General features: G+C 43.1%; 1 protein-coding gene across 3 annotated transcripts in view; it reads left to right on the forward strand.

Moving 5' to 3' along the window:
- Window positions 1-424: 424 nt before the first annotated feature.
- The window catches only part of kif26aa (kinesin family member 26Aa), a 73,920-nt gene continuing 58,936 nt past the window's right edge, over window positions 425-15,408 (forward strand). For all 3 annotated transcript variants that reach the window (XM_047388626.1, XM_047388627.1, XM_047388628.1), the window contains exons 1-2: window positions 425-1,397; window positions 7,179-7,303. In XM_047388626.1, coding sequence (XP_047244582.1) covers window positions 1,104-1,397; window positions 7,179-7,303 — 419 coding nt within the window. In that variant the 5' untranslated portion in view covers window positions 425-1,103. The remainder of the gene's footprint in view (window positions 1,398-7,178; window positions 7,304-15,408) is intronic.

The raw sequence follows: 15,408 nt of genomic DNA on the forward strand, positions 1-15,408 counted from the left end.
AATCTGCAGCGCCTCTACAGACGCAGACAGTTTTATGTCCTGCTGCTGCTGCACAGGAGGAGAAGCTTTCCTCAGGCTGAGCAGCTGGTTGGTGATCAGTGATGGAGATTTGCTCTGTCTGCTGCAGATCAGACTCAGGCAGAGTCTTTGTGCAGAAAACATAAAGCTGAATAAAAAACTGGAGCAGCTGCTGCATCAGAAAGAGTCCAAACGTTCGTTCAGTCAGAGGAAAACTCTTTCAAGAACAAATGTCCTTCAGGTCTCGGACATACAGTGCTGTGAAAAAGTATTTACCCCCTTACAGAAATGTTTCACATAATTAAAGACATTTTAATAACAGATAAAGAAAACCCCAGTAAACACAAAGAGCAGCTTTCAAATTATGATTTTAATTATTAAAAGTTCTTTTAAAGTTCAGCAGCATTCCCTCATTCTGAGCAGCCATGTGGCCACAGTGAAAAGGAACAACTCCCCTTAACTAGGAAAACACACCTGGCCTGAATAATTGGGTCATTAAGACAACTCTGTAGAACCTGACTGCATGAGGAGGTACTTTGATTCAGATCAGGTGGACCAGTTACACCATCTAAAGGCTGCAGGACACCAGCGCTCAAAGCCTGGAGTTTAAGACGTCTGATTTACCTGGAGGTCCTCGAAGAACCTCACAGATCAGTACAGATGGTGATGTTGATCTCACCCAGGGAAGCAACGGTTGAACCCACGATTTGTGCTCTGCAGCTTAAGATTTCTTTGACATTCCCACTTCTGTTGCTGCTTCTTGTTTATTTTTGCTGTTATTTTAACGTGATGATGAGGAAGAAGCTGATGTAACTGAATGTTAGCATATATGCAGCTGAGGGATCTGACATCTGTTTAAAATGTACCATAAAAACAATAAATCTTCTGTGTCACCCTCCATGGTCTCTCTGTAACCCCCCCAGGACCCAGCCTACGCCTCCTTCATCTTCGATAACCTCCACCGCCTTCAGTGGCCTCATCATGGCCACCATGCTTCCTCTGACTCCCGCTGTGATGTCTGCGGCACCGCTTATCAGCAGCTGAGGCGTCTCGCTCTCCGTCGGGCTCTGGGCATCAGCAGGGAGATGACCCCTTGCCCCGCCACCCCCAACGCCCCCACCACCACTGCTACGACCTCCCCCTCAGAGGGCCCCTGGGAGGTAGATGAGCTCCTGTTGAAGCAGCAGAGATGGATGCATGGCGAGGAGCAGCAGCAGCACGGGGGCGGAGCTCGATGGGGCTGGGGCGGCGTACAGAGCACTTACCTGGGAGGGGGTGGAGTCAAGGGGCTTGCCACGGTTACACCCCTGAATGCACATAACTACCTGGAGGGGGTGTGGAGGGTGTCATGCTGCAGACCTAAAGTTCATCAGACTACGGTAAGCATGGAGGGACAAACAACCACTGTGTATGAGAGCATGTTGTTGGATTTGCCTGTTTAAAACCCACAGACCGAATCTGAAGGACTTCCACAGGTTCTTATTTCCCAAACACACGTCAAGAACAAGAGATGCTCATGTTCTTACAGAACAATCACTGCAAGCTGAAGAAAATCTCTAACAGAAGGTTAGGATTGAACAGATTAAGTGATTTTTTTCCTTACTCAGTGACCATTTTATTTTAACACTTATGCAGTTGCTTGGTTGTGTGGAAGAATTTTGTTTTGCATGAAATTAAAACCCAAATAGATGTTTTTCTATTGTTTTGTTTTTCTAATAAGAAACTCCAGGATCTAATTTCAGTCTTTTTGTTTGACATATGTTCTGCTTGGTGCTGTTTACGTCAGACAACTTGAACATATCTGAAATGTTTTTACCAGTGTGTCAGTCTTGCCTTGCTGTACTGGTACCTCACAAGCAGGCTGGTTTATGATTCTGCTCCTGTTTCTGTGAGGGAGGTTCTCTGTCTTCAGCAAACAACCCCAGCATTCAGCTTCACATTAGTTTCATTCTGGGTGGATGATTAAACTCTCATTAGGAGCTGGCAGGCAGGAAGCAGTCCTTGCTTTTGTAGCTGCTGTCTGGGGAAGACAATCACCTTCAGTTTTTAACAGAGGGGTTATGTTGAGAGGCTGTGAACAGTGAGTATCCTACATGCAGAAAAAAAACATTCAAACATGTTAAAGAGTATCTGTTGACAGTGACTCTGATAGAGGAGTAATTATTTCCACCCCAGTAAGGTACAGTGCCTTGCGAAAGTATTCGGCCCCCTTGAACTTTTCAACCTCTTGTCACATTTCAGGCTTCAAGCATAAAGATATAAAATTCTAATTTTTTGTGAAGAATCAACAACAAGTGGGACATAATCGTGAAGTGGAATGAAATTTATTGGATGAGTCAAACTTTTTTAACAAATACAAAACTGAAAAGTGGGGCGTGTAATATTATTCGGCCCCCTTGCGTTAATACTTTGTATCTCCACCCTTTGCTGCAATTACAGCTGCAAGTCTCTTGGGGTTTGTTTCTATCAGTTTTCACATCAAGAGACTGAAATTCTTGCCCATTCTTCCTTGCAAAACAGCTCGAGCTCAGTGAGGTTGGATGGAGAGCGTTCATGAACAGCAGTCTTCAGCTCTTTCCACAGATTCTCGATTGGATTCAGGTCTGGACTTTGACTTGGCCATTCCAACACCTGGATACGTTTATTTGTGAACCATTCCATTGTAGATTTGGCTTTATGTTTTGGATCATTGTCTTGTTGGAAGATAAATCTCCATCCCAGTCTCAGGTCTCTTACAGACTCCAACAGGTTTTCTTCCAGAATGGTTCTGTATTTGGACCCATCCATCTTCTCATCCATTTTGACCATCTTCCCTGTCCCTGCTGATGAAAAGCAGGCCCAAACCATGATGCTGCCACCACCATGTTTGACAGTGGGGATGGTGTGTTCAGGGTGATGAGCTGTGTTGCTTTTACGCCAAACATATCGTTTTGCATTGTGGCCAAACAGTTTGATTTTGGTTTCATCTGACCAGAGCACCTTCTTCCACATGTTTGGTGCGTCTTCCAGGTGGCTTGTGGCAAACTTTAAACGAGACTTTTTATGGATATCTTTGAGAAATGGCTTTCTTCTTGCCACTCTTCCATAAAGGCCAGATTTGTGCAGTGTACGACTGATTGTTGTCCTATGGACAGACTCTCCCACCTCAGCTGTAGATCTCTGCAGTTCATCCAGAGTGATCATGGGCCTCTTGGCTGCATCTCTGATCAGTCTTCTCCTTGTTCTAGATGAAAGTTTAGAGGGATGGCCGGGTCTTGGTAGATTTGCAGTGGTCTGATACTCCTTCCATTTCAATATGATTGCTTGCACAGTGCTCCTTGGGATGTTTAAAGCTTGGGAAATCTTTTTGTATCCAAATCCAGCTTTAAACTTCTCCACAACAGTATCTCAGACCTGCCTGGTGTGTTCCTTGGTCTTCATGATGCTCTCTGCGCTTTGAACAGAACCCTGAGACTATCACAGAGCAGGTGCATTTATACGGAGACTTGATTACACACAGGTGGATTTTATTTATCATCATCAGTCATTTGGGACAACATTGGATCATTCAGAGATCCTCACTGAACTTCTGGAGTGAGTTTACTGCACTGAAAGTAAAGGGGCTGAATAATATTGAACACCCCACTTTCAGTTTTTTATTTGTTAAAAAAGTTTGACACATCCAATAAATTTTATTCCACTTCATGATTGTGTCCCACTTGTTGTTGATTCTTCACAAAAAATTAGAATTTTATATCTTTATGTTTGAAGCCTGAAATGTGGCAAGAGGTTGAAAAGTTGAAGGGGGCTGAATACTTTCGCAAGGCATTGTATTTCGTCAGGAAACACCTAACAGTTTCCATTTATTCTGAGGATGAATCTGCTCTCTGCGTCTCGTACATCAGAATGAACTCGTCTAAAGACTCAAATGAGACTCCGTCGGGTCAATATCCCTCTCAGCATGGAGACGTTCAGGTCGACCCCCCCTCCCAGATAAAAATGCAAAGCAGCCGTCATGAGGAACCAAGATTAATGAGTCCCTGTTACTGATGCACAGTCATGTTTTTGGACTGTGGGAGAAGCCAGAGGACCCAGAGAGAACCCATCCATTTAGGAGGAGAACATGCAAACTCCATCCCGAAAGACCCCAGGCTGGGAGTCAAACCAGGGACCTCCTTGCTGCAAGGCAGCAGTGTTACCAACTGCGTCACCTTGTACCACAGTTTACCTTTTAAAATAGAAGATTAGTTTGCATGTCCTCACTTTCAACAGTCGGCGAAGAAATCTTGTGTAGAAAAACATATTTAGGCCCGAGCAGGAAAACTGCAAGGGCCTATTGTAATCGCTAGAATTCTTCTTATTATTTATCTTTATTTTCTTTACAATTCTGCTTGTATTTTAAAGCAGGAGTATCTAAAACTGCCTGCCTCATTATCCTCCACCATCATCCACCAAAATAGATCCTCCTCCTTCACCGCTAGCCGCAGGCTGAAGTAGATACTGAATGTCACAAAATCATTGATCTGCTTCTTCAGCCCTGAAAACTCATAATGCCACCATGAGACTGTTCACAGTGAGATAAGCAATGTTCTTTAAAAAGATTAAAAGGACTCTTTGAATTTTGGTTTTTCTCTGTAATGATAGAAACTGAAAGAAAGCACATGAGGAGATGTTTTCTGTTATTTTCACTGGATTTGGCCCGGCGTTGAGAGCTGGGCTGTGTGCAGCTCCAACGTCTGTCAGTCATTTCCACAGCAGCCTTCATGTTTTTATATTTTAGACGCTGCCTCCTTATCTGTGTGTCTCAGCGACTGGTTCCTGAAAAGATGCTCTGGATGAGCTACAGGTTTGGAGCCCCGGAGATGAAAACAAACCCGCTGAGAGCAGAAAGTGAAACAGGAACAGGAACAGGTGGCACTAAGCTGATTATTCAGCCAACAGGGAGATCACATGGCAGAGCTGCAAGTGACCAATTGGAATAATCTGAAGAAATTCACCCTGAAACATGGAGAGCAAATTACAGCAGACAGTCACAACAAGTTCAAATAGTCAAACCAGAGCAGACAGCCTGCGGTTTCTGCTGTTAGACCCATGTTTGGGAGATTATCTCAGCTCAGGTTTGGGTTTTAGGTTCAGGCAGTGGGTTCATCCTGCCGCCGGCTCTCTCTGTAATCCTGTTAGCCGGCCAAGCGTGTCGCTGAATAATGGGTCTGCCCGCTTACTGCTTCTTGTTACCACAATAATCCACTGTAGCCAGAAAACTGATGTGAGCTTGAAGAAGATCTGAAAACCCAGAGACACAGAGGAGACCAGATAAAAAGCATCCAGAGGTTCCAGAGTCCAGAGACATGTTCATGTTTATTCATCACGGCCCGTCAGGCAGCACCACAGGAAAATACACGCATGTACGAGGAGGTCAGAAAAGTGACCTGGTCTTTACCAGGACCCAAAATACTTCAGTCTAATCTCAAGGGTAGAAAACCCAACAGATTCCACACTGTTACTAAACATGGATGAGGAACCTCCTCCAGCAGCCTGTAGAACCTCCTCCACCAGCCTGTAGAACCTCCTCCAGCAGCCTGTAGAACCTCCTCCAGCAGCCTGTAGAACCTCCTCCAGCAGCTTGTTAGAACCTCCTCCAGCAGCTCGTAGAACCTCCTCCAGCCGCCTGTAGAAACTCTTTCAGCAGCCTGTAGAACCTCCTCCAGCAGTCTGTAGAACCTCCTCCAGCCGCCTGTAGAACCTCCTCCAGCAGCTTGTTAGAACCTCCTCCAGCAGCTTGTAGAACCTCCTCCAGCCGCCTGTAGAAACTCTTTCAGCAGCCTGTAGAACCTCCTCCAGCAGTCTGTAGAACCTCCTCCAGCAGCCTGTAGAACTTCCTCCAGCAGCTTGTTAGAACCTCCTCCAGCAGCTCGTAGAACCTCCTCCAGCCGCCTGTAGAACCTCCTCCAGCAGAGTTTGTGCTGTTATCCTGTGTTTGGTTCTGTGCATTATTACCAAACATCTCTACTTTGGTCTCATCTGTGTGAAGAACATTGCTCCAGAAGTCTCGTTCCTCATTCAGATGTGAACCGTGGTCCTTCAGCTATAGAGGCTTTCTACTTTCATACTCTCATACTTGAATTCACCCATGATGTCTCATTTAAGTTTGGCACTCGAGATAAATCAGATCTGCTGGGGCAGAAAAAAAACAAAATCATCATACCTCCACCACCGTGCATGACAGCTGGTATAAAGCTGTGCATTAATTCAAATCTTCCTCCAAGCAGCCAGACTGGTTTAGTGCTTTTCTAACTGTCCTGTCATGACCTTTAACCTTTAACCTGCTAATTTCTCTGAGCTTCACGCTCTGACCTTGAGATAAATATGTTGGGATGTCCTTTCCTGGGAATATTGGCAGCTGATTGGGATGTTTTTCACTTGGGATTAATCTTTGTATCTGCAGAATGTTGGACTTCAGATAGTTTGAAGATGACCTTATAACCCTTCCCAGGTTGGGTAGCAACAGTTGCTTCCCTGAGCAATTTGCTGATGTTTTGCCATCTAGGCATTCAATTCAATTCATTTCAATTCAGTTTATTTATATAGCGCCAATTCACAACACATGTCGTCTCAAGGCTCTTCACAACAGTCAGGTTCATACATTCCAATTAATAATAACAGTTGAACAGTGCAGTCGGACTTAGCTTTTTATTCAAATTGGATAAAAAGTTTTTCTATCTAAGGATAGCATTGTGTGAACACATACATGTACTCTCAGAGTTACACTGATAGTTTCAAACACCACAGCAGGATTATCCCTCTGTCCTTTGCAGAGTTAACACTGAACCACGATAAGGTAGAAAACAAGCAGTTTGTGATCAAACAGAAGCAGCATTATGACCCAATTTGATTAGTTAATGACCTCTATGTCCAGAGCTTCCTGTTCCTGCTGCTAATGAAGCTACCGGACCTCCTGAGAGCACCACGTCTTTCTGCTGCATCTTCTCTCAGCAAAGTGGACATTCATCTACACAGAAATAAATCTTTAATATTCCAGTAAAGTTAGTTCAGAATTAAATCTCATGGTGATGCAGTTCAGTTAACAGACACTGTGTGGCGCTATACGGATTTAACAGTTTTACATGCCAGTATATTTTAGGCAGCAGTAACTGACTTTTCCTCTTGTTCTGGTCTGTCAGGATTCACCTTCAGGCCAGGGTGGTGCCACCACAAAGACCCAGGACGTCCCAGTCAAACCAGTGGCCCACAGCATCGCCACCCAAACTAACCAGGCTCCATCTGGTGCAGCCGCCTTCTTTATTAGGTCAGTGAACGCATCTCTGCCTCAATCCCCAACCTGTAAGCGCTCCATTCAGTGAAGAACCAAGTTCACCCGGGTTCTGTAGGTTCTTAGTTAGCAGCAGTTTGGCCTGAGAGACCCAGGATGTTTGTAGATTCAGCAGAAGTTTGCTAATCAACCATTCATTTCATGTTTCTGGTGTTGAACCAGAGAAACCTGTAGAACATGCAGAACATCTGCCTGTAAGGGTGGACTTTGGACCATGCAGCTTTAGCTCATGGCTCAACTGAAGATAGGAAGTGGTTCTTGTCTGCTGCTGGTCCTTGCAGCTGCAGATTAGAAGTCATTTATCATAAATCTGGATTTTTTTGACCAAAACAAAGAGACATTTCCAACCCATCAGGAGACTTTCTTTAAACCTGGAGGAACAGACGTGATGAATATTCTGATCTCCTGGAAAAACACACATTTAGGAAGATTTTAAGCTTTGTTTTATGACAGAGTGTTACTGGAACAGAACGATAAATGTCTTTTTAGGTGAGAAAGGTTTTTGTGTCTGTAAAAAGTAGATTTTGCTTTGGGTTTGTGCAGTGAATCATACAGAGCCTTGTGAGTTCTCCTTCAGAGAGAAGAAGTTTCCCTGTATTTTAATTTGTCCGTCCTGATTCAGATTCAGCTGAGGAGACTCGGTTCAGAAGTCAAAGCCTCACTCGCCTCTCTGTGTGCAGAATCTAATTGGCAGATTGACTATTTTTATCCTGTGTGGTTGGAGCTGTCAGGGACTCGGTCTGCAGGGTTCAGGGGGTTTCTGCTCCATCTGCCTGATTATATGCTCACTGGTGCTGCATACCTGATGCAGGTGAGTGTGTGTGGGTGTCATGGTGTGTGTTGTCACAGCCTGACAAACAAGTGGACCTTTTCTGCTCAGCAGTGAAACACCTTGAACGGGTCATATTAGGCATCCTGTCAGTACCGTGAAGAGCAGGCTGACATCTCACGCTGCTGCAGCTCAGCTGAAGCAGAAAAACCCTGGAAAAGCTGCACATTTTACTTCAACGAACAGGAGTTAAACTCTGGAAACAAACCGAACAAATTCTGGGCTCTTTTCAAACAGGTAGGGAAAGTAAGTGTTACAGAACAAAGGAACAAGGACACGGCTTCAGGACCCAAATGCCGATTCTGGTGCAGATTCAGGCAGAACAGAAAGTGCAGCAAAGGCAGCATGATCAACCACAGCATGAGAAACTAACAAATGTTCAGAGAATAAGTTTGGCACAATAATTACAATCAGGAAATCAGGATATCTATTCTTACAAACCTTGAAGTTTAAGAACCTTGACTCTTCTCCCAACCAAACAGGTCCACTTAGCTATGCAAAGCTCCATGAACCTGAAGCTGATGACAATAATGACAAATACTTATATCAATTGTAGTCCGTACCAGGGGACAGGATGGAACCAACATGCTGCTGTGGGTGTGCAAGGCTTTTCAAGGCGTTGAGGCTTCAGGTCATCCTTAATTTGCAATGGCCATGTCTCCTCTGGTGCACCTTGCTGGACTGTGAAGGACGTTGGTCCAACGAACTGATGGAGACATCTAAGAGACCTGCAGTTTGATCGAGTCTTGTTTGAGGAATGGGAATTAGATTCAGTTTAGACATGATCTTTACATTTGGCTGGAAACATTCCTGTTAGGATTCTAGGATCTGATGATCTGAAGGGTTTAGAGGACTGCAATCTTTGCATAAAACAAAGAAAATCTGTTTTATTTAATGCTAAGGTTCAGTGAGGGTTTTATGTTTTCTTTAATTTATTTATTGGCGTTTGAATAATTCGGTTCATAGTTTGATCTATTGTGCTTTTATATTCCATAAGATCTCCAGCAGGAAGCTGGAAAAGCTAACAGGAGGCTGTGTTCTTGTTGCGGGTCTGAATGAAACCTTCAAGTTTGTGTAAAAATCAATCAAATATTTATCTGTAATGTAAAACAGACTCAGTACTTTCCTCCAGCTGCAGCTCCAACAGCTGAGCTTCCATAAAGGCCCTTTAGAGGAATTTCAGGGTTTGCATTAACCAGCAGACTTCCCAGCATGCATCTGTCGTAGTATACTTCAGGCTGAAGGAGAGTCACTGCTCTTTCATCTGCAGATCTTTGAAGGCTCGATTAGCCTGCAGCTCCCTGCAGAGCGAGCACAGGTTTCACGCTGCAGCTCTCCTGTTGTTCAGAAACAGTCACACATGTTCATTCTCTTTATATCAACCAACGGAAATGAATCAGATCATACCTGTTTGTTCCCGGAGAGATACCTCCAAGACAACGATCACAGACACAGAAGTGACTTTTAGATTACATCAAGACTGATTTTTCTTGCTTTTTGGGAGAATCTAGAAACATCTGGTTCCACAAAGTGTCTAGAAACGAAGGCTATGTGTTTGTAAGAACAGGACGGCTCCTCTAACAATTACTCCTAAGGATGAAGGATGCACAGACAGGGTTCTTTGACCGTTCCTCTCTAGATGGTCCAGAGTCCTCGCTCCTCTCTCATGCATTTTGGTTGATCTCAGCCCACAGGTTTTCTTCAGGACTTAGTTCTGAAGACTGAGATGGTCACAGTAAAAAGCTGATTTTGTGTTTGATGAGATGTTTCTGAGTTCATGGGATCACCTGTTTTGGATCTGCTGAAAGATTCATTGACGACCCATTTTTCAGATTGAATCCAGCAGATTTTTATTACAAATGTTCTGTTGTTTCAAAGCGTTTGTGATGTTTTGTGCTCTAACAGAGTTCCCAGGGCTGAGGAAAGTGGACACAAAGTGCTTTTCAAACATTTACCATATCATAGTTTCTTCTGAGCAAAGCTCACTGGTCTAGTTAAAGTCTAAGTAGAGTCAAAGAAATTCAACATGTTTACGCTTGTGATGGTAGGACAGAAAAGGCTTCTTCCTGACATGCCTCCCAAACAACCAGTTGGTCTGTGGATGGAGTCTGGTGGTTGTCATGGAGACCTGTTGACCACAGGATGCAGCTCTTTGCTGCAGTTCTCTGTGAACGTTGGAGATGTTTCTATCTCCCTCACCATCCTCCTTACTGGTGGAAGATAAACTTGGGTTCTGGTCCAGCCTGTTTGTCCCAGTTCCTGTTAGTGTAAACTGTTCAATTTCTGCTCTGACTGTAGATACATGAATGTTTTGCCCAGAGGCTCGTTTCTTGTAGCCTTTTCATTGGTTCTGTGGAGGAGTTCAGAAAGCCCAGGATGATTTAATGGTGACCTTCAGCTCATCTTCATTGTTGACTCTGGTTTCTCACATCATCCTCTTGACAGAACCCCATAGATTCTCTGTGGTTTAGGTTAGGCCAAGTTGCTGATGATACCATAGCTATTTAAGCAAGTCTTGGTACTGTTGGCTGTCTGGGTCGGTACCAAGTCCTGCTGGGAAATAAAATCAACATCTCCATAGAGCTCATCAGCAGAAGAAGGAATGGAAATGTCCTGGTAGACGGTCTTCTAAATAAAATACAACATTTACTTTCATCTGAAAGGAGGACTTTGGACCACTTAGCAAGAGTCCAGTTCTTTTTCTCCTTGACCCAGGTAAGATGGTTCTGATGTTGTCTCTGGTTCAGGAGCAACTTAAGAAGAATATTACAGTTGGAAGGCTGCACGGTGGTGCAGTTGGTAGCACTGTTGCCTTGCAGCAAGAAGGTCCTGGGTTTGATTCCCGACCAGGGGTCTTTCTGCATGGAGTTTGCATGTTCTCCCCGTGCATGCGTGGGTTCTCACCGGGTACTCCGGCTTCCTCCCACAGTCCAAAGACATGACTGTTAGGTTAATTGGTCTCTCTTAATTTCCCTTAGGTGTATGAATGAGTGTGTGTGTGGTTGTTTGTGTGTTGCCCTGCGATGGACTGGCGACCTGTCCAGGGTGTATCCTGCCTCTCGCCCATAGACTGCTGGAGATAGACACCAACTTCCCTGCGACCCACTATGGAATAAGCGATAGAAAATGACTGACTGACTGACTGATTACAGTTGGAATCCAAATCCTGGATATGTTTGTTTCCATCCTCACCTCTGCATTAGATTCCTGCTTGCTTAATATTTATAGTAATGACAAGGTCAGAGTTCAGGTTTATGGTGACATCAAGGATTATTTATTCCTTAATTAAACTATCTAAAAATCACAGGTAAACACAGACAACACATCTGCTAAAACAGAGAGACGTTTCTGCAGGTCTTGCATTAAATTACAGCAGCAGTCCTCAAGAAACCAGAAATCCTGGTTTGTTTCACATTTCATGACACGTTGACAGTTGTAACAGCTCACTGAGGATCTATTCAAAGCTAATCTTTATGTGTTTGGGTCTTTGTCATTCAGGGAAACAGAAGTTGTAAAGATTCAGGAAGTCCTGCAAATAGTTTTGAATAAATTCAGGTGATGGAATATTTCTTTACCATTGAAGTGCTGATTTTGACCTCCATTCGCTGTTCTGTGATGTGGGGAAGCAATTATTTTACAGGCAACATAAAATACAGGAAACATCTGCAGGAAAAAGCTCTGAATGCACGTTTTATGAGTTTTATTAGGGGAGGCCTGCAGACACCCTTGTTGCTGCTGCAGGTCTGAAGTAATCCTCTCTGAGTCTGATCAGAGCTCACATGTAACTGTTCCTGAAGCAGTCAACTGATCAGCTGTCATTTATGCTGAAGACATAAACCAAACTGCTGGATCTGCTGACAGAGGAAAGGAGTTTTCAGTTTTATTTCAGGAAAGGAACTAAAATCAGAAAGGATTCATCTAAAAAAACTTTTTATCCAATTTGAATTAATAACTGAATCTGACTGCACTGTTCAATGGTTAGGATTAATTGGAATGTATGAACCTGACTTTGGGAAGAGCCTTGAGACGACATGTTGTGAATTGGTGCTATATGAATAAACTGAATTGAATTGAACTGAATCTACAAAATCTGAATTAGGAGCCCCTTCTTGGATTTCTGGTTCTGGTGTAGCTTCAGGCTGAATGTTAGATGAGTTTGGATATGTGAGGTTTGTGCATCATGAGGAGAGATTCAACTTTAATATCTTCATTATCTTTCAAACCCTGAGCTGCTCCTTTCTGTCACTGAATTAAAACCTCCTGAGGAGCAAACGCTGCTGCGATGTTTTATTCTCTCTGTTCAAAGTCACTCTGTCCTCTGTGGAGCATGAACATCATCACACGCTATCAGATCAGAGGAGGAAGGGGGACTTCTGCCTGCAATAACACTGATATGGACCGCTAGGACCACACTGTTTCCAGACAGAGACCAGATGACCACCAAACCTCCTGTCCCAGTAAAACCAGCAAGCCTGCAGCTCCTTGCTGCAGTCCTAGGTCCCCTGAGAGCTGCAGTCCTCCTGCACGCTGCCTCATTTTAAACTAACTTCTGCGCTGCCACCTGCAGGTGAGGGGACGTTGTTGTTGCTTCATTGCAGGGGTCCATGTAGAGTTGTCTGACCTCCCAACGTGTGAATGTGGACAGGAGGAGCTCATGCTGGTCTGAGCTGTGATTGGACACATGCTCAGTGGACACTGTTGTCCTCTGAACTGTGTCTCACACAGAGACCAAAGGTGCCTGTTAGTCTGGTAAATAAAAGACATGGTGTGGACAAAGCAGATGTAATCAAATGTAATCCATCCATCCATCCATCCATCCATCCATCCATCCATCCATCCATCCATCCATCCAACACGTTTGAAACTTGCTAGGAAAATACGATGGGACCCTGATTATAAACAGACTTGGTGGCCAGCTGAATGACGCAGGGAGGAAAGAAATTAAAGCAGAAACGAAGGCTTTTAACTTGTTTTTGGTCCATGTTATATTCAAGCTAAGGCATATTTCAGAGTCTTATTGCATGAACGTCTGACCCTGTGTAGCTGCTCTTCCTGCTGCATGTGTTCATTGTAACGTTCTGTCTGACAGATGGAGCAGAAAGCTGCAGAGCTGATATTGCTGGCTGCTCCTCTGCTCATGTTTTGCTGTTGCTATGCTAATGTGGTTGTTCCCTCCTGATTGACTCATCGCCGTCTGTTGGCACCAAACCTGAAATGTTCTGGTGCTTTTTGTCTTCCTCATGTTGAGGTTTTGTTAATCAGTGTTTCTGCTGTTTGCAGATGCCAGTTTGCCCTGCTCTCACACTGTAGTCGCGTGTTTCTAATGATCTGTTCTTGCTACAAATCAAACAGGTGCTTCTTGAGTCAGTTTCTGCCACCATTTCTGAAACTAAGGAAGTAAAAGATCGGTCATATTTTGCTTTGTTACCACCTGGAGATACGATATTCAAGGAAAAACTTTTTTCTGCAAATAGAAGTCCCAAAATAAACTGAATAATAAATACAGGTCTCCACTGAGGAGGGTCGAGTTTCCCAAAGTGGATTTCTGGCGCCTGGCCCGAGCTTTTCGATCGACATCCGGGGCAGCAGACAGATTCTCCTTAATGCTTCTGAGTACGGACTTGCTGCTGCTTCGGTTTTTGCTCTGTGGTAAAATATGTCCTGTAAATATCTGCAGAATCATGGTCAGTGAAACAATCCGAGCTGCAGATGACTTCTGAAAATTACAGAGCAGATTCTGGACATTCTCCCTACTTCCATTTCTTACCTAGAAACACATGATTTTCCACCCATGTACTTAAACTGTGGTACATTCATTTTCTTTGTAGTCAAGTATTTTCATGACTTTTGTAGTGAGCTAGCTCTAAAAATGCTCATCTCTCACATATAATCATTTTTTATCTTATTTTCTGAAAACTTTCTTCAAAGCAACATTACTCTAAGTGACTTCCTGCTTACTGAGTTTTTTTACTTGTGTCATAAAATTTTCTTACAGCAGATTAACTTTAGATTATTAAAAATGACTTTCATATACTGGTTAGCAAAGTAGGTGCAACATGTCCCCCTGGCCGGTGCAAACTGAGGCGCTGTCTGTGGCAGACCGCTACGTTTCAGACCAACACTATAAAGAGAGGAAATGATGTGAGAAGCAGAGCGAGGAAAGGACAACAGGAGGATCTGACAGACTTTTACCAAAGGTTTGATTCTGGTGATGACAAACTGATCTTTTGGATTGTTTCTGGTCCGCAAAGCTCAGTCCAAGGAGGATAAAACAAATAATGGGCCGTAACTGTATGCACACCCAAGGCTTAAAGGCTGGCTTAGATTTTTCTGATCCAATTGAAGAGCTGTTAAAAAGTTCCTGTTGGCGCAGATAAAAAGTTAATCCCGGTTTGTTGTGTGCTGGTAAGCAAAAACAAGCTGACATCAGCCTTCTTCTTGTATTATTTATTGGTGGTTGGCAAATAATTTTATGATGTGCATTACCGCCATCGACTGGTATGGAGTGTGGTTCTTCATGGTTTTAAATCTTATTCACTATTACAACAATCAAATTCTATTTATTAATTTAGTTTTTTTTGAAAAATCTAATTATAATTTGAATATGTTTGCTACCTAAACTTCTTTGCAAAGTATCTTTCAAAATAAAATGTTCTTTAATACCTACAAATTCTCTCCTTAAAATTGTTCTTTCTTGTTCATATTTCTGACACTTCAATATTACATGTTCTATTGTTTCCTCCTCTCCACAATGATCACATTTTCCTGTATTATGTTTCTTTATTTTGAACAATGTAGAATTAAGTCCTGTATGTCCTATTCTTAATCTTGTAATTAATCTTTCCTCTTTTCTACTCCTTCTTCCAGTTCTTACTTCTCCTACTATCTTGTTGATTCTGTAAAACCATCTTCCTTTCTTTTCTTCATCCCACCTTTTTTGCCACTCTTTCCTGATTCTCTGTTTAATTATATTTCTTGCCTCTGACCTACTAATATTTATTATAAAGCTAATGTGGTTCTGTGTTGCCTTCTTTGCCATCCTGTCCACCTTCTCATTCCCTCTAACTCCTACATGTGCTGGTACCCATAAAAACACTAATATTAATCCCATTCTTTGTATTCTAAATAAAGTAAGTTTTATTTCCAACAAAATGTCTGCTCTACCCTCTGAATGATTATGTTTCAAACTTAATAATGCTGAACTTGAGTCTGAACAAATGATTGTTTTTAATGGTTTTATATCCTCCACCCA

The sequence above is a fragment of the Girardinichthys multiradiatus genome, chromosome 15, assembly GCF_021462225.1.
Source record: "Girardinichthys multiradiatus isolate DD_20200921_A chromosome 15, DD_fGirMul_XY1, whole genome shotgun sequence".
NCBI lineage: Eukaryota > Metazoa > Chordata > Actinopteri > Cyprinodontiformes > Goodeidae > Girardinichthys > Girardinichthys multiradiatus.